At 43.5% G+C, this 18,406-nt stretch overlaps 1 protein-coding gene across 6 annotated transcripts in view; it reads right to left on the bottom strand.

Annotated features, from left to right (window-relative positions):
• Positions 1 to 18,406, bottom strand: part of tln1 (talin 1) — a 49,466-nt gene that overhangs the window by 21,362 nt on the left and 9,698 nt on the right. For 3 of the 6 annotated variants that reach the window (XM_058616699.1, XM_058616700.1, XM_058616701.1), the window contains exons 2-28: positions 17,703 to 17,779; positions 14,982 to 15,144; positions 13,606 to 13,703; positions 12,603 to 12,732; positions 12,351 to 12,503; positions 11,903 to 12,045; positions 11,682 to 11,809; positions 11,536 to 11,596; positions 11,207 to 11,311; positions 10,898 to 11,053; positions 9,696 to 9,797; positions 8,942 to 9,018; positions 8,642 to 8,822; positions 8,417 to 8,530; positions 8,218 to 8,326; positions 7,838 to 8,046; positions 7,587 to 7,685; positions 5,539 to 5,598; positions 4,340 to 4,507; positions 3,942 to 4,236; positions 3,454 to 3,620; positions 3,232 to 3,360; positions 2,399 to 2,512; positions 2,195 to 2,308; positions 1,968 to 2,102; positions 894 to 1,022; positions 693 to 795 (exon numbers count right to left, since the gene is read on the bottom strand). In XM_058616699.1, coding sequence (XP_058472682.1) covers positions 693 to 795; positions 894 to 1,022; positions 1,968 to 2,102; positions 2,195 to 2,308; positions 2,399 to 2,512; positions 3,232 to 3,360; positions 3,454 to 3,620; positions 3,942 to 4,236; positions 4,340 to 4,507; positions 5,539 to 5,598; positions 7,587 to 7,685; positions 7,838 to 8,046; positions 8,218 to 8,326; positions 8,417 to 8,530; positions 8,642 to 8,822; positions 8,942 to 9,018; positions 9,696 to 9,797; positions 10,898 to 11,053; positions 11,207 to 11,311; positions 11,536 to 11,596; positions 11,682 to 11,809; positions 11,903 to 12,045; positions 12,351 to 12,503; positions 12,603 to 12,732; positions 13,606 to 13,703; positions 14,982 to 15,111 — 3,409 coding nt within the window. In that variant the 5' untranslated portion in view covers positions 15,112 to 15,144; positions 17,703 to 17,779. The remainder of the gene's footprint in view (positions 1 to 692; positions 796 to 893; positions 1,023 to 1,967; positions 2,103 to 2,194; positions 2,309 to 2,398; positions 2,513 to 3,231; positions 3,361 to 3,453; positions 3,621 to 3,941; positions 4,237 to 4,339; positions 4,508 to 5,538; positions 5,599 to 7,586; positions 7,686 to 7,837; positions 8,047 to 8,217; positions 8,327 to 8,416; positions 8,531 to 8,641; positions 8,823 to 8,941; positions 9,019 to 9,695; positions 9,798 to 10,897; positions 11,054 to 11,206; positions 11,312 to 11,535; positions 11,597 to 11,681; positions 11,810 to 11,902; positions 12,046 to 12,350; positions 12,504 to 12,602; positions 12,733 to 13,605; positions 13,704 to 14,981; positions 15,145 to 17,702; positions 17,780 to 18,406) is intronic. The other 3 variants (XM_058616702.1, XM_058616703.1, XM_058616704.1) reach the window with 2 other exon arrangements.

Genomic DNA, 18,406 nt, shown 5'->3' with positions numbered 1-18,406 from the left:
AACACCTTAAATAAACCACAGGAAGTGAGGACATTTTGGCTGGTCCTCATGTTCTGTCATACCTTAAAAGGGCTGTTTAAGAGTTCAGACTTGGTTTTTCAGATGGTTAACTTTAGGGTATGGAACTCGGGATTGCATTATGTATACAAGTGTCCTCACTAAGGACATGTTCTTGTACATGTATCTTTGTGAGGACCAGGACATGTATAAACCATAAGAAGTGAGGACATTTTGTGTGGTCCTCAAAATTTAAAGGACCTGCTTTAAGGCTAGAATTAGGTTTGGGGTAAGGTTAAGGGTTTCAGTTAGGCATACACTTGTATTTGTGTTATTTTTCTGTCATAATCACCGAACTTGTCAGGACCAGTCGTCCTCATGGAGACCAAAACCTGGTCCTAATGAGGCCAAACCTAATTTCTGAGGGACTGGTTAAGTTTAGGACTAAGATTTGAACTGTGGTTAGGTTGAGGTTAGGGTTAGACTATTAATTGGTGATGGTTAAGGTTAGGATTATGCTTGATTTAGTCTGAGCAAATGAATGGGAGTCTGTTCAGACTGAATATGAAACAAGTGCAAAGTCCAGATTAGATGTGAGTTTCACAGTGTGAAATTGTGTTGCTCTGAATTTTTCCATTACAAATGTGTGGTTGTTGTTGTTGTTGTTGTTGTTGTTGTTGTTGTTGTTGACTCGCCTGTGTAGTTCTCGTTGCCCTGCGCAGCCTCACTCAGCAGTTTTGCGATGGAAGAGCCCACAGCTTTGGTGCTGGTGCCAAGATCCTGACAGCATTTCTCCAGCTGACGAGACAAGCAAAGGCTTTGTGTGAGGAACACACTGTATGTGTGTGTTTATGTGTGTGTTTATGTGTGTGTGTGTGTGTGTGTGGTTCTCTCACTGTCTCTCCTGGCAGTGGTTTCAGTTTGCCCTCCTCTGCTGAAGCTTTGGCCTCGTGCATGTCCTTCTCCAGGTCTCTCACCATCGACAGAGCGTTGTCGATCTCCAACGGTCCACACGCTTCCTGAGCCTACACACACACACACACACACACACACACACACACACACACACACACACACACACACACACACACACACACACCACCATCAAAAATGGTCTGAATGAAGAGTTATTCCTACACAACAAGTTAGAAACATTTATTTACATTTATTATACTTATTCTAATCTTATCTTAATAATTTCTATATGCCTGATTCTGTACATGTTTTATGTATATATGTATATATATATATATATATATATATACACATACATATATATACATACATATGTATATATATACATATATATTTACATACATACATATATACTGTTCATGTTGCTATGTTCTTTTAGAATATATTGTGCTATATATATGTTTAAATATGTATGTTGGGTACACACAATGTACACACACATATATACATCAATAATCCAAGCACACACTGTATTTGTTGTACACATATATATATATAATGTAAAATGTTGTGTAAGTGTTGTACAGCGTGTGTGTGTGCGCGTGCATGTATACAATGTACGTATATGTGTGTATATATTTGACTACATACTGTGTGTTTGTTATATGTTTAATTATATATGTTGTGTACATGTTTACGTATACTGAACACTGCATATGTTTAATTATATATGCTGTGTACATGTTTACGTATACTGAACACTGCATATGTTTAATTATATATGCTGTGTACATGTTTACGTATACTGAACACTGCATATGTTTAATTATATATGCTGTGTACATGTTTACGTATACTGAACACATATTGCGGATGTTTTTTTTTCTTCTTATAATAATGAATGATTTGATTGTAAATACATGCGTGCTGCTCATACGTTGTGTCTATACTGTGAAGTGTGTGGATATATATATGTGATATTATGTTGTTACATGTTTAATAAAATACATTTGACCTATATTAAATATATAGTGTACATGTTGTATACGCCGTACCTTCTGTGAGGCGGCGCGGAGCTCGGTCAGTGCACTGGCCAGGTTCTTGGCGCACTGGCTGAGCTGCATGGCTGAAGCCTGGTCAGTGATGGTGGGAGCAGTGGCTTTAGCGGCCGTGACCATCTTTGCACCAGGCTGTAGATAAAGAAGAAGAAAACAGTGGGAGTAAAGGTGAGGTCAAAGGTCATTAGAGTGTTTTAAAATGCATGCTGAACACGGACGCTCACCTGCAGGAAGTTCTGGCTGGCGCCGATGAGAGCGAGCTGAGCGCTGGGGCTGTCGGGCTGAGCCTGGCTGCCTCGCACTCCCTGGACCAGGTGTGGGATCTGCTCTGCCACCACCTGACATCACACACACACATCACAGGTGAGTGTGTGAGGACAAACACACTAACCGGCAGTGTGTGTGTGTGTGTGTGTGTATGTGTTTACCTTGCAGCTCTGGACGAGCTGCTGCTGTGCCGCCTGGTTCTTGTTGGTGGAGGCGGCGTGCTGGGCGGCGGCGATGGTCTGAGTGGCTGCGGCCGCAGCCTGTCTGGCTGCGTTCTGACCCGGAAACAGGAAACAACGTCAAATACTGACCTCACAGACAACCGAGTTAACAGGGAACACCCATACACTCATCAGTTTGGATAAATCAAGTTCTGAATTGTCTGGAATGCGGTGTGAAATAGATACTTGTGAGTGATGTCGTAAGACGTGCTCACAAATAGTCAGAACTCAGTGCAACAACGGGCAGGTGGGCACAAGTTCATAAAACTGCTTTATCTCACTGTGAGACAATCTTTTACTGGAGGTAACTGAAGATTGTGTCACTTTGTAAACTGCTCCCTCTCCCACACCAAAGTCCATAGAGAAAATCAGCAATTTTAAATGACAGCATACAGGAATTACTGATCCACAGCTGCCTCTGTCATTAAATACAAATGTGTTATTTTGTGACTTTGGCATTTGAAATCCTTCCTTTAGATTTACCTTAGTGAAACAAACCAACCAAATAAAAAAGGAACAGACCAGCAGCTCCTGTGTCATAGCAAGCTAAAAACACTGATATTTTATATGGACTTTGGTGTGAGAGAGAGTGAGAGGTTAAAAAACTTCCTGTTGGAAAACATGGTCTGAGTTGACTTCGAACCAGAAGTGATAAACTACATAATGTCCCATCTGCTGAAAACAGCTTTACAGTAATGAACTAAGTCGAGTCAGGAAGTTTTCCATCACATTATTTTGTGATGGCACCACCAGACAGAGCCCTCCTTTGTTACCTCCAGCTTGTTGACCAGGCGTTTCTTGATGGCGTTCTGAGCAGCAGCGTTGGTGGCCATGCGCAGACCCTCGGCTGCCTCCCGCAGTTTCTGCTGCTGCTCCTCACTGTCAGGGTTTGCCGCTGCGCCCTGTGGTGACAGCAGATCATTACACATCAAATTCAGAGTCAAAGTGAGTTAAAAAAAGGCAAAAGAATGAATGGTTTGAGAGGAAGTCCAGACCTTTGCTGCCTCCACCATCTTGGCTGTGGCATCAGCCAGCAGTTTGGCAGCAGAGAGTAGCTTGCGAGAGTTCTCCAGGTCTGACTCGCCCTCGGCGTCCATCTTGATGGCGTTGACGAGATCGGACGTGGCCTGAGCGAGGATACGAGCCTGGCGAACCATCTCACCTGTAAAAAACATCCAAGGTTTATCCTCTGGACACGATCTTTGACGCTCGGCTGGTCACAAATGTAGCATTTCTGTCATGGTACAGTTCAGTTTGGAATGGTAAAGTCCTAATTTAGGCTTGTGTTTTGAATGAGAACAGTACTTTTACTTGGTAGGCGGTCTAGGTAGCCTGTCTAGCTCCACCCTGACTGTACCGTTTTACTCTGGCGGGTTATTTTGGTACTTTTCCTAATGGAAATGCAAAAAAATATGTACCGTACTGTACCAAATGACCCTGTGCATCCCCTTGTCCTGTGGCCATGAGGCCGTTTAGCACCTACCAGCATCTCCCATCGAGCTGAAGATGTTCTCTGTGACGTCCAGGATGCGGTCGGTGGCCTCTCCGTGGCGTCCGATGGGATGTCCTCCACTGGCGTACTGTTTGATGTGCTGCAGCAGCTCGTTGAGGGCTTGGGTGACGCCAGTGGCGGCCACGCCCACCTGTTTCAGAAGGCCCTCGTCGTTGGTGGCGCCCTGCGAAGCCTCTACGCAGCCCTCCACGGACTTGGCGACCAGCTTGCTCGCCTCGATCAGCTGCTCCTGGCACACGGGGGAGCTGATGGTCGGCGCCACCACCTGTACGGGGGAGGAATCGTGGATGAAGACGGAGCAAAGAACAACCGACGGCGCCCTGCTCTCCTCGGGTTTGAGCGGGGACGTGTGAGATGATCGGACTCACCCTGGTGCACGCCACCAGCTGAGACGTGGACAGCGCACACTGTGTGGCGGCGGCGATGACGCGGTTCTGCTGGGCCGAGTCCTCCGTCTTCTGGGCCACGTTCTTGGCCTTGAGCACCAGAGCGGCGGCAGCGTTAGCCACAGCTTTGGCGAGCTGCATCAGCATGTCCTGAGAACGAGAAAACACATAACGCGTCAGTGAAAGCAAAACGCAACATGGACGAATTATCATATATAACGACGCGTGGAGGAAACTGGAAGAAAATTTATAAGAAATCTGTGGATTATTTGTCAAATTATTATGAATTCGGAATTAAAATCTGAGAGGAGGGAAAGACATCAGAGGATGAAAGAAAAGAAAAAAGGCTGGAGGTTAAATTTAATTTCATGATGGTGATGATGTTTCAGAGCTTCCTCCTCACTTTGCTTACATAAATTTTCTTTTTAATATATTGTGTTTATATAACTACACTAAATTTATCCTGTTACAATCTATGTTTTGTTGCTATTTGTTCATCAGTCCTTCCAGGATTTTACATTTTTTGCCGTTATTTTGATTTGCTACGAACACATACGCCGGAATTCACTGCAACTTCTTCAAAAAGTTGCAATGCAAGACAATTTTGTGTGATGAAAGTGCAAAGATTTTTTCCAAATAATGTAAAATAAAAGAATATCAAAGCACAACAGTTGTTTGATTCAATTGTGCTTCAATTGCTGCGACAACTCTTGATCAACTAATTTATCTTTTAACCCTAATTATCTTATAATTTATATAACTTGCCTTAGATCTTTAAACTAAAAATAAACTTACATTTAAACATCACTTAAACCTCAAGATATGTCTTATTTTGTATCCGTTAACTTATCTTTTAACTTAACTCCTAACCTTATCTGATACCTTAACTGATAAATCTTTTAATTTAACTTACACCTCAATATCCCGTCTTATCTGTTATCCCATCTTCTAGCTTATAAATAACTCACGTAAGTCTGAAATCTTAAGACTTTTCCCTTTACTTAAGTGAGGAGGGCGGCTGTTCAGGTGTTATTTTATTGTTGTTGTTGTGCATAAATATACGATTGAATTAAACTTTTGATTGACAGATTATTATTATTCACAGCGGCGGCAAGGGAGAAGCGATTGATCTGATTGGTTATTCAGGAGGAGGCGTCGGCCTTGAGGAACACGTGTGTTACCAGGATCTGATAATAACTGAGTCTCCACTGTGCGCCCCTGAAAGATCCGTTACCTGGAAACTGTCACACACACACACACACAGATGAGACACGGAGACACGAGTACAACACAAACATCAACACAAACACGTCATCATGTGGTCACTGGGTGGCGCTGATGTTACCAGGGACAGACAGGAAGTGGTGTTGATGATCAAACTCAACCAACAATGATGCAACACACACACACACACACACAAAAAAAAAAGCCATTTCCCTAAACAGGAAGTCTGCCATTTTGAATTTATTGCATGATGACAGTGCATTTTTTTCCTCATTATATACAGGTGTTGTACTTTGGCAAAGTCCTACAGAATTAACTGGATTAACTTATATTTAAGTTAATATTTAAGATTTTGTGCTCTTGTGGCGCTAAAAATGATGAAGCTTTTTAGATGTCGTATGCAGTGGCGTAACGATGTTTTGATGTGTCATCTCTTCGCAGAGGACGTCAGTGAACGTCGTGTCCAAGGTGAGAGTGAGTTAAGTGACACTGCCACCTAGTGGTAACAACAATGTAAAACTCCCACAAGCATTTCCTTGGCCGTTTCTCAATATCCATACTTGTGCGTACTTGTGCGTACTTGCGTACTCCCGTACTTGTGAAAACGTCATCAGCCTCAGTCCAAGTTCTGTTCCAATTCTCAAGTAAGCGAACAGCGAGGACGGTTCTCAAACCCGGAAGTGTTCTCGCTCCGCCCATTTTTACCAAGTATGCATCGGAGGTGACTTAAGCGTACTTGCGATGGCCATGTATCCCAGAATACATTTCGGCGGAGCATAGCAGCAGATAATATAAATATAAATCTGAAATAAATATTTTTCTGTGTCCAGGAACAAAGTTTTAACATCATTTGAGGCGAGAAATTAGTCATTTAGAATTCAAACATGTGGTTTGTGTATGAAGATATGACATATTTATAGTTTGGCAGCGACGTTTGTCGGAGGTGATCAGCTCCGCCTCTGCGGACGCTCGGCGCTCACTGTGCCCGGCACAGAGCAGCGTTACCTCGGCCTGTCCTGATGAAATGATCCGCTGGCTCAGACGTCATTACTGTCTTTAGATGCTCGGTGTGATCCATAGATTTGTTGTTGACGTGTTATTTTGTTTTTAATGGAAACGTTTAACTTTGAACGTTAGATTTATATTATATATTTGTACACGTACATATATGTCATACATATGTATGTGTATATATATATATATATATATATATATATATATATATACTACTCTACAATGCTGTAATATATCTATTTTCCACATTGTATTATTTGTATTGTATATTTTAATAGAAATAAATTAATAAATGAAGTTAAATATTTAAAATGTAAAAATAATAACAACATATATATGCATTTATTAAAAGTATTTCATGTGTTCATTTATCAACACCATAGGTGGCGGGAATGAGGCTGCAGCACTTGGCGCCAGCCACCATTCAAACAGCAGAACAATACATACATACTTGCATACTTGAGTATTGAGAAACAACCACATACTTGTGTACTCCCGTACTTGGCAAGTATATACTCCCAGCGTACTTCTCAAGTATATACTTCCCTCCCTTCCCTTCCCTACTTCCGTCCTTTTAAATAAAGCAATGTTTTAGTAGTTATTCTTATAAAAATAGATACACATTATTATTTTGAGTCAAGGTAAGGGTTTCTTATTTCGCCTTGTTTATGGCGACTGGCAACCACCACCGTCATAAAACAGAACAAATCGGGTTTCCGGTAAGGATCAGGTCGTGAAATTGTTTACTAATCTGCTCCAAACTTCACGTGTTAGATATACGAGTCCTGTTCTGAAGACACGCACATGTCACTATTGATGCACACTCATAGCACCACCTGCTGGCAACCAGAAGTTACATGTTTTGTAACTGCAAACAACCAGATCTACCTCAGATTTTTGTAAGAAAAAGGGGCGACTGCATGGAGTCGCTGCACGTAGCTTTGATAAATACAGAGCGACAATGAGGAACCACATAGTTGAACAGACGTACCTGGAACTGCGGGTCTGTGTCTGTCTCTCCGATGTGTGACAGCAGCTCTCCGCTGGCCTGACCCACGTTTCCTGCAGCCTGGAGCAGGATCTGACGAGGCTGCAAACAAAAAAACACACATCACACATCGTTTAATCCAAGGAGCGTGCATCTCTCTGTCTCTTAATCTTATAACTCTCTAAGAGATCACATGACGTGACAGATATCTCACTAAATAGCTCCACATCGTTGTCGTCCCTTCGTGTACAGACCTCGGTGTTTGCCGGCTGCGCCGTCTTCAGCATGTCCGACACGGCGCAGGCCAGGTTCTTAGCGGCGCCGAGCAGCTGCTGCCCGTTTGCGCCTTCGTCCTCCATGAGTGCGGCGAGCAGCTTCACGCCCTTGGACATTTCCGTCAGGTTGGACGAGATCGTGGTCACGGCACAGCCCACGGCAGTGTAGTCCGTCTCTGCCGGGTCACCTGAGGACGGGAAGACCAAATCTGATCAGATTTTGCAATATTGTGAAGGCAACGATGAAGACATCTCAGCCAGTTAGCAGTTCCTTAACTGCCACTGCATTATTTGCCTCTTCCTACACCTTTACCCCGGCAACCCACCACCCATCAGAGTGTTGATGGAATGCGTCCTACCTGCAGTGAGGTTGACCATGGAGGCGGTGCCTGCCGTGATGGCGTCCACCTGGGAGTGGATCTCATGTTTGGACTCATCCATCTTGTTCTTGCGCCAGGCTTGAGACGCCTGAAACGAAGCGACACAAAGACACAAAGACGTATGATTAACAAACATGATGTGACATCAGCGGTGACATCGTTCAGAGCGAGCTCTCACCGCGTCTGTTCCCAGAGGTGGCAGAGTGTCAAAGTCGTCCAGAGACGCCTGCGCTGCCTGGACCGCGTGCATGCTGGAGTTGATGGTTCCAGTCAGAGCTTGTTGAGCCGACGTCTGTGAACACACACACACACACACAACAATACCGTCACCATGACGACCACAGAGTTACCACATTTGGAGATGTAGTGCAGTATCACGGAGCGTTCCGGCTGTATGTTTTACCAGTGGCGGCATGTGTCCCCGGTGCATCTGTCCACTGGTGATGTGCTGCTTGGCCTGAGGCATGGAGCCCATCTGGAAGCTCTCCGGTCCTCCGGCCCCTGAGCGCATGATGGCCGGCAGGGCCACGGAGCCCGTCTCCACCTTCCCCACCCTGTTGAACTGCTGCTGCAGAACCGTGGACCTGGAGGACAGTGGTGAGACCAGAGGGACGTCAGGTGAGAGGGAGGGTGGACGTTTCAGAGTCCGAGTCTCTTGAGATTAAAAGTGACTAGTGGGCGGAGTCTGTGATGAAAAACTTACTTTTTAGGCGACACGGAGTCTTCCAGCATCGTCGACTCCTCATCTCCTTCCAGGCCAAAGTGATCTTTGCTCTTTTTCTGTGAGAACACAGAAGAAAAATCATCAGAGAAACAAACAAACAAACTAAAGCAGAGGTTCACACTGTCCGTCTTATAATTTGGACATTTTATCACATAATTAAGACTTTTTCCTCTCTCAATAATGACCTTCTAACTCATAACTATGACTTTTTCATAACTATGACCTTTTGTCATGAAACAAGTTTTTATCCAAAAATTATTATTATTAAATTAATATTTACCAACTTTTAACTCACAATGTTAACTTTTTGACACATGAATACAAATTTTTATCACAAAAAATACATTTTTGATTTGTTTTTATCTCACAATTGTGACTTTTTTATCCCACATGGCTATTTAACTTGTAATTTCAACTTTTTGCTTTTTAATTTCATAATCAACAATTTATCTCATAAAACTTTTTATCTGATCATTTTTGACTTTCAAGGGTTTTTTCATCTTTTTTATCCTTTACTGACATAAGTTCTTGTTACAATAACTAAAAGCCTGAGTTTTTCTTATTATATGACCCTTGAGGTAATGATGTCAGATTGACTGACCCTGCAGCTACAGAGGAAAAACTCTGATGTGTTTAATGTTCTCTGAAATTATAGGAATATCAAGTCTCAGGAAGCGTTATATTGTCGGGGTCAGGGTTGAAGAGTTTGGGAACACCTGCTATCGACTGTTACCTTCTTGAGGATGATGTCGATGTATCCGGCGATGAGCTGAGCGATCTGCTCTCCCTCAGTCGTCTGCACAGAGTAGTAACCGTCCTGGTAATCTCCAAAGTCCTGAGAGCAGACACATCAGTTTCATTTTATTTTGTGTCAGTATTTCTAGATATTCTGTCACAGGAATGGAATAATCCAGGTTATGTTCGGTATGTCGTTGATTGATGGAGCTCCACAGAAGTTCATTGTCTTTGATGAGTGGCCACCGTTACACTTAAGCCTGATTTATACTCAGTCAGAGGACAATTTAAAAAGGTGTCGAGTGACAGAAATGGACAGAAATAAGCGTCCCTTGACATGTATTTATACTTTGTCGCACAGTGTGACTGGTTGACATTGTCTTCATGTTCATGTCTGGACTTGGACCTTTGGACCAAAACATCTCCCTGATGTTCTCTTGGCTCTTCCATCCACCACACTGACTCCTTCAGTTTCTTGGATTCTTCTTGAATTCAGTAAATTCTTCCTTCACAGATATATCAACCATGTGACCAGAAAACAAAGAGAACCAGTTCTGAAGAACCTCAGAACTTGACTCCAATTCTGAAGAACTCCAGAACTTAAGCTACATTCTGAAGGACTCTAGAAGTTCAGCTTAGTACTGAAAACACCAGAACGTAAAATCATTTCCGAAGAACTCCAGAACTTTAGATCAGTTCTTAAGAACTCCAGAAGTCCAGAGTTAAGTTGAAGACATTTCCCTCCACTCCAGAACCTCTCAAGAAGATTCTTGGATGAAATGTGAAACGTCTTCCTCTTAACTCAATAATCATATCTGGACTTCTGAAAACCTTTACGGACACAAATAAAGAAGCAGACAGAAGGAGAATAGAGCCAGCTGGAGCATTATTGTGTGGTTGGTTACCATGGAGATGACTGAAACCTTCAACGGAAGCCAAAATTGAAAACGGCGTGCTAACTAATTAAGTTTTGTCAAGCAACAATTACCAAGTGTTGTGCGAGGACACATAAATCAGACTGTAAGCTGCTTTCAGAGCCACGATGTCCAGACGTGTTTCTGAAACTGTCCAGACGGGACTGAACAGTTTCTCCAGACATTTTATCAGAACTTCTCCTCAATCAAATCTCCAGACAACGTCTGAGCTCGAGCCTGATGTGAGAACGCGGCTGGAAAAGCTCCAGATAACTGTGTCACTCACCAGAGTGAAGCTCTTGGGTGAAGCAGCCCAGCGTTTGATGTTGGTCAGGTTCCACTCCTGGATCACCTCCTTGGTCTTCTCGTCCACTCGCATCACGCACTCCTTGGTGATGCCGAGCAGACGAGGCACCAGCTTGTTCTTGCCCTTCATCTTCTCCTGAAACAGGAAGTAAACGTGCAACATTTCTATGATCCGATAACATCAACAGATCACTGTTACTTTTGTATCCTGGTAACTTGGTGACTTCATGAAACGAGGCTCCCCCCCATCAAAACACAGATGCATGCTGGTTGCCAACGTTCTCCTCACCTTGACCAGAAAGAAGGACACTCCGTAGGTCTTCAGGGAGCGTGCTAGCTTCACGTAGCTGACCTTGGCCTCGATCTCCGTCATGTTCTGGCAGTTTTTATGGGCCTGTTGGGACGAGAGACAGGAAACAAGTGAACTCTCTCACATCAGCTGCCTTCCAGCGCTCACAAGTTTATTTTTATAAAGAAGACATCCTGTTTTTTTAGGTGTTACATCAGCTCAAGGGTTTGTATTCATCAATATATGAGATTTAAACCTTAAAATTCATGCTTTTTGTAATGAATTTCTCTTTTTTAAAGACATTGAAGGCCACAAAGCCTGGTTCTTACCTGGAAGATCTTCTTCTCTCCTTTGTGCTTGATGTACTCTTTGGGGAGGAACTCCTTCAAACTGAGGAGAAAGAGTCCAAATAAAAATCAAACATTTTTTTTCAGGAGACATAAACAAAGAGTATAAGTACGAGGACGGCGCTCACTCCAAGAATCCAGGCTTGTGTTTGGCCTCGTTGTGGTCGCCAAACTGGATCTGACACTGGTAACCTGCAAACTCGCAGGCCTTGTCGAAGGAGACGGGGTGAGACCCGTTCAGGATGTCATCGCGGGCCTGGAAAACAAAACAGGACGTGAGGACAGTGAAGAACACCTCTGAGAAAAGTCACGGCGAGAGCTGAAGAGTCAGCGTGAAGTGTTTGTGTACCTGTACGTAAAGCAGATTGAGCTGGACGGGGTCTCTGGAGTCCACATTCTGGTCCGAGTAGAAGAACTTCCTCCTCAGCAGCAACATCTCCGTCTCCTCCACGCCTTGTTCTCGCAGCGTCCGGCCGTGGTCCAACCAGTTCACTGAGGACAAACACCAACCAGCAGGTCAATCAAGTCCTCATCGACACCAAAACCTGGTCCTAATGATGCTAAGCATCATTCCTGAGGAACTGGTTGTGTTTAGGGCTTGAATTGTGGTTTGGTTAAAGTGAGGAGTTAGGCATTAATTGGTTATGGTTGAAGCGGAACTTTGCAACTCTCGTGAAACCTCCCGATTCTGAGGAAACCGGGTGGCAGACAGTAGGGGGCAGTGGAGACAGCATGTCATTTAACCATCACAGTGACTCTAAAGCTGTTCAATTAGGGTAAAAGAAAATCACTCATACACTCATCGTCTGTGTGCAGCTTCTGCTTCAGCTTCTCCATCTTCTTGTCGTCCCTCAGCAGAGTCTTGTCTCTCTTCAGCGTCCCCATGGTCTCCTCCTTCTTCTCCTCGCCAATGTCTCGCACCAGCGAGTACTCGTCGTAGTTTGTGATGCCTAGAACATAAAAAAAAAAACATGACACACACATAAACTCTGTACACGTACGGCACAGACACACAAAGGCTGTGGAGGTGATGGTGACGTCACACTGACCTATCCTGGCGCAGATGGTCATGAGCATGTCGCTGACGATCTTGGAGTCGTCCACCATGACGGTCTTCACTGTGCCGTCCAGCATGCGGATCTTCAGCGGCCTCTGCTTCTTCTTGTACTCCAGAGTGTCCTGACACACGGAGGAGACCAGCCATGACTTGTCAGATTCAATATTTTTTAACCTTTATGCAGTTTAAAAAAGGAACACGGGACCAGCAGACTCACTGTACCACAGGAAAACCATGGTTTTGCAGCGTAAGTAACGGTCTGTATTTAAATGCAGAGCTTTCCCCCCCCATCACCCATCTGTCAAACCTATTTACAGGCTTCTGGGAGCAATTTGGGGTTAAACGTGTTGCCTATGGACCCATTGGCAGGTAAACTCTAAAAGCTGGGAATCAAACCCCCACCGTTCCGTGGAAGACAACCCGTTCAGCTGCTAGAAGGTTTGTACCTCTTGCACAATTATCCCGACAGTGTAAATAAAATTCTTCTCCCAAAAAGAGGAAATAAACGGCCCAAAACATGACTCAGCTAAAATGCTTTTGCTGATTTGCATCTACATTTTTACAGTCTGCATATGGGGAAGCATGCTATATATAGGATATTTGGATTGGTATTCTTCCCGTGTGTGCGTGGGTTTTCTCCAGGTTCTCCGGTTTCCCTCCACAGTCCCAAAATGAGGTAAATTGGACACTCTAAATAAGTTTGAGTGAGGTTTGAGTGTGAGAGAGAACGGTTGTTTGTCTCTATGTGTCTCTGTGATGGACTGGCGACCTGTCCAGTTTGCGCCCCACCTTTCACCCTATGTCGGCTGAGATTGGTACCACCGTGACCCTCATGTGAAGGATGAAGCGGCAGAGGATGGATGCATAGATATTTGAGTCTGTGATTTTTGTAGCCTGTGACCCTTCGTGGCATCACCCTCCAGAGCCTGGAGGAGGACGCGTTCCATCATCCCTCTATTCTGAGCCCACAGTGACACACTGCTGCAATGACTCACCCCATTCCTCAACATGTAGTAATCCAGAGCTTTTCCGGCCTCCAGCCAGATCCCTTTCTTTGGGTCTTCATCGGACAGAAACAGCCCGTAGTCGTTGGCTGTAGAAAGGAAACAGAAGCAGAGTGTCAGGGCATGTGTGTGTGTGTGTGTGTGTGTGTGGATAACTGCTCACTGAGGACATATTATCTGATGTTAATGGGGGTCAGTGGATCATTTCAGCAGAAACATCTGCTGTGAACTTATTTCAGACTGGGACCACTAGTCTCTGCTGGAGGAGACACGAGCTCCCAACTCTTTGTCTTCCTGAATGTGAATTGACAAACAGGTTGAAACAAGCAACCACCGCAGATTATGTAACGCGACACAACTGGCCAGCTGATGCTTCTGTGGAGCTGCTCTTACATTCAGTTTCCAGCTGTTTTAGCTGCAGAGTCTGTAATCAGCTCCGCCGAAATGGCAAGGTCACAAATCCTCCGCAAAGATCCAAAATCACCAGGATCACGAGAGACATTTCTTACTTTTAATTAGCTTGAATGGCTTGATTTTAATTTCCTTGGACGAGGTCAGTGACAGGAATGCACAACGTCCATTTTACATATCTGGTCATAACAAAAGGGACAGTGAAGGACTTTTTGAAGTAGGGTTTTCAACAATGAATAAATGGCTCACAAAAATTAAATATATGATGTCTTAAGAATATTTTCCTTGCTTTATTTTACTGTAAAACAGTCTTTTACAACAGGGAAATTTAGGTTTTTATCACGTTTAAAGCTGCTCACTCTCCCACACCAAAGTCCATTGAGAAAATCGACAATTTAAGCTTGAACGGTCACAGGAGTTGTTGGTCTATTGCCCCCTTTAGTCAAGTTTGTGTTATTCAATCTAAAAAAAGAAAATGACACATTTGTATGAGCGTAAACAGCCATTTTGACATGTTTTAGAGGTTAAAGGACAGGTGTTATCGATCACATTAGTGATTAGAAGCAAAAATTGGAAAAAGTAACCCTCATTTATGTCTTTATTTACATCAGTGATTCCCAAAGACTGGGTTGGGACCCACAGATGAGTCATGGGTTATTTATTTGGATCCCCAAAACAAATGTTGCCAATTTTTTCCAACTTTTTAGCTCAGATGTATGTGTATATGTTTGTTTACCAATTAAAACAAATATTAGCTGTTACAGATAAGGCTGTAAATTTGGGTCACAATAGTTTACCATTGGGTTGACAGTTGTCAAAATGGCTGCTGCACAAAGAAAACCATTATATGAGATAAGCCTTCCAAAGGTTATCTCATATAACCAGACTGCAAAAATCCTGAACTATGACTTTAACAGATCAGGTTAGTGTGTGTTCAGACAGGTGGGCGAACTCACGCTGGCCGAGCTGAGCCTCAGGAACTCTCTCCCTGATGATGCGGCAGGCGTCGTACACCATGGTGGAGGGTTCGAACTGCATGGTCTTCACCACATTCCCCACGCCGATCTTCAGTGACAGGGCCACCATGATTGCTGCTCTTCACCTCCACTCAGCTCACACCTGCAGGGGGCACAGCGAGCACACGGAGTCAAGTCAACTGTACTTCATAAAACGCATGTTTCTCAAAGTGTGGTACCTGCATCACCAGTGGTATGCAAGCTTTTGCTCCATCTTAAGCTAATTTTGCTATACCAGTGTCAATAGCTGACTTAGCTTGACCTATTTACACCACTGTATTTTAACGTTGATAATCATGGTGTTACTTCAAGAGCCTAATAATTTCACAGGTGGTACTTGGTATAAAACATTGGAGAACAACTGGTCAAAAGCTAAAAGCTAAGCTTAGCTAAGCTAATAATGCGTTTCAGCATTGCCATGGAAGTCGTAAGTGAAGTCACATGGGAGTGTGTTTACAAAGAACTTAACCAGTTGCCTAATCATGGTTAATGTTAGCATTATAGCTAGGTTTGCTAACTAAGGAGCTAATCTTGTCCATTTGGCCAAAATCACTGGATCGGATATCGGACAGATAAAAATGTAGAATCCAATAAAATCCTATACATGGCATGCTTCACTATGCGTCACACAGTTGGAGAATGATGTCTTTGAAATGACTCAGCACAAATGTGCTTCATAGTTCATAAATGGTCTAAAGTGACGCTATCGGATAAATACCGGTATCTGTAGACAACTTGAGTTTTTGATAATGGTATGGGACACCAAAAAGTGGTATCGCCCCATCCCTACTCTTTACGTGGCATTTCATCCAAAACATTTGTTGTAACATGATCCCCAGCACAAAATCACAAAATTGGACAGTACGACATAAAAAAAAACAAAAATCTGCTTTCACACTAGCTAGCAAGACAACTTGGAATAACTCCTTTCATGGAGCTAACTGGGACGTTAACCGGAATGCAACATAAGCTAAGCTTAGACAAGATAAGAGCTGATTCCAGTAACTTCCTTTTAGAGAGAACAATTTTTGGTGAATCTAAAAACATCCTCCCTCTTCTCCTTTTAGCTTTAAACTGTGCTTAAAGATCAGCTGATCTGTCTCCAACTAATTCCAACTCAGCTTGGGTTAAAAGCTTGGCGACGTTTACGAGGAAGAGAGATGTTCAGAGAAAAATCAGAGAAGTTCCAGGTTCTGCCAAACTGTGTGGGTGTGTGTGTGTGTTCTCAAAATGAGGAAGGCCACAAAGAAACCAAACCGGTGTGAAATGCAGTTGCAGTAAATTACAATTTAAGATGGCAGTATCTAGTGGTTTAAAACAACACATAAAATGGTAAATGGTCTGTATTTATATAGCCCTTTCTAGTCTCGATGACCACGCAGAGCTGCTTTACACTACATTTTTGCTATTCACACATTCTCAAATTCACACCCATTCACTCACACTTTCATACAGAGCATCCATGTGCAGCGCTTTTTCTATATAACTTCTCTTTTGCTTTCTTTCCAAACTTGTTCTTTACGCTCCTTGGGTATTTGTTTGTGATTCTGACGATGGGCGGGGCCTAAGGGCGATGCCTGCTGATTGGCTACTGAGCTTTGGAGCGACAGCTTAGAAGTATAAATGTCATGCCCAAGGACACATTGACATGCAGACATACAGCAGAGCCAGGCACTGAACCCACAACCTTGAAGTTGAAGCAAAGAAGGTAAGAAAAGTAAAAGTGAGTCACAGCTGGTGATTGACCTGTGACCAGGAGCCGTTCAGAGAGGACGTTGTTGTTGGCGGCAGCGCGGTGAGGGAAAAGCAGCACGGCATGCGCTGGCATCACACCTCACTGGGATTGGATGTCACAACACAGACACCCTGACACCCACACTGACCCACACTGACCCACACACACACACACACACACTCTGGCACATACCACACACAGACACACATCCTGCTGACACTGTGTCACTATCAGTTCCTCTTTCTGTTTCTGGCTCCGTCGTCACTCCCAGGAGGATGTTGCTGTGCTGTAAAGCTTTTTATATGTGTGTGTGTGTGTATTTGTCACCTTTTGAGATCCTCACTTCTGAGGAACTGGTTAAGTTGAGGGCTGAGATTTGAATTTAAACCTATCTTTGTGAGGACACTTTGGCGACTATTAAGTGTCGGGCCTCATGAAATTGATAGTTTGAAACCTCTGGGTTAACAGTTAGGCATTTAGTTGTGAGTGTCCTCATTAAGAATGCTGGTGTGGAGGTGTCCGACATCAGGATACACCTGTTGCATCCTGGGTAACAAAGTAAAGACAAAAGGGAGGTTCGTTCTCACATATGTTTAGGCTAAGAAAATGACAACATTCAACTACCTGTTACAACCATCATTAAAATTCAACCAGATCAAGTGACATAAGCCGGCCATCAGGACTGCATACGTGACTTTTCGTCAACAGAAATAAAAACATAAATAAAACAGAACACAAAATTGTGGGTACCACACAGGGCAGTGTAGTTCGTCGTGTAAAAGTCCCTGACCTGAAGTTAAACCAGAGCTAAAATGGTACGTATGGAACTTTTGTCAGAGCAGACACAAAAAGAATATTTACCAAACCCCCTTTTATAGAACTACGTAAAAATAGTAATTCTGATGAGAGCGGAGCATTTTTAATACCTGATGTAAACGATGTTTGAGTGACAGCACCCCGGCCCAGTCAGATGATCAGCTCCGGGTTTTTTCTTCTTCCCTGGCTGGAGACAAACAAAACGCCAAGTTATAACCAGGCAAGAAATGTCTCCATATACCCCAAAATAACTTTAAACACTGTATGTACTGTATATACGTATGTACGCCAGGCCTGTATGTGGTGCTGCTCCCTAAAATGCTGACACGAGATGCTGACAGATTCCTTCTCATTATCTGCGTGTGTTTGTCCAACTTTCAGAAATTTTAAATTTAGTTAAGTCCGACTAACAGGTCTTTATGCATTTTGGACTACCACAATAATGTGTTTTTGATCGAATTAAACACTCTCGATCTAGCTGTCAGAAGAACATAGAGCTTTGGCTCCTCCCACCACAGAGCTGGAACAAATACTTGGCACAGAATAAATGCAAATGTTTCACTGGCAGCGGATATAATTGAACATAAACAGTGTTTTCGCAGAGGAACACACTCACTTTTGTGCTCACAAAAGTCCAAGTTCAGTCACATATTTTACAGGCTGAGTCTGGTTTTTTTTACACTCCCGTCGACTCCACTCTGCAGCAACATGTTTGCACTGACTCACTCTTACACTGCTGAGCTGCTGCAGTTTGGGGGAGGTGGAGGTGTAAGTGTGTGTGTGTTTGGGGAGGGGGGGTCTTCCTCTACTCTGG

This window comes from Solea solea, chromosome 19 (assembly GCF_958295425.1).
Source record: "Solea solea chromosome 19, fSolSol10.1, whole genome shotgun sequence".
Classification (NCBI taxonomy): Eukaryota; Metazoa; Chordata; class Actinopteri; order Pleuronectiformes; family Soleidae; genus Solea; species Solea solea.
Note: the sequence above shows the minus strand (reverse complement) of the source record. Positions and strands in the feature narration are given on the sequence as shown.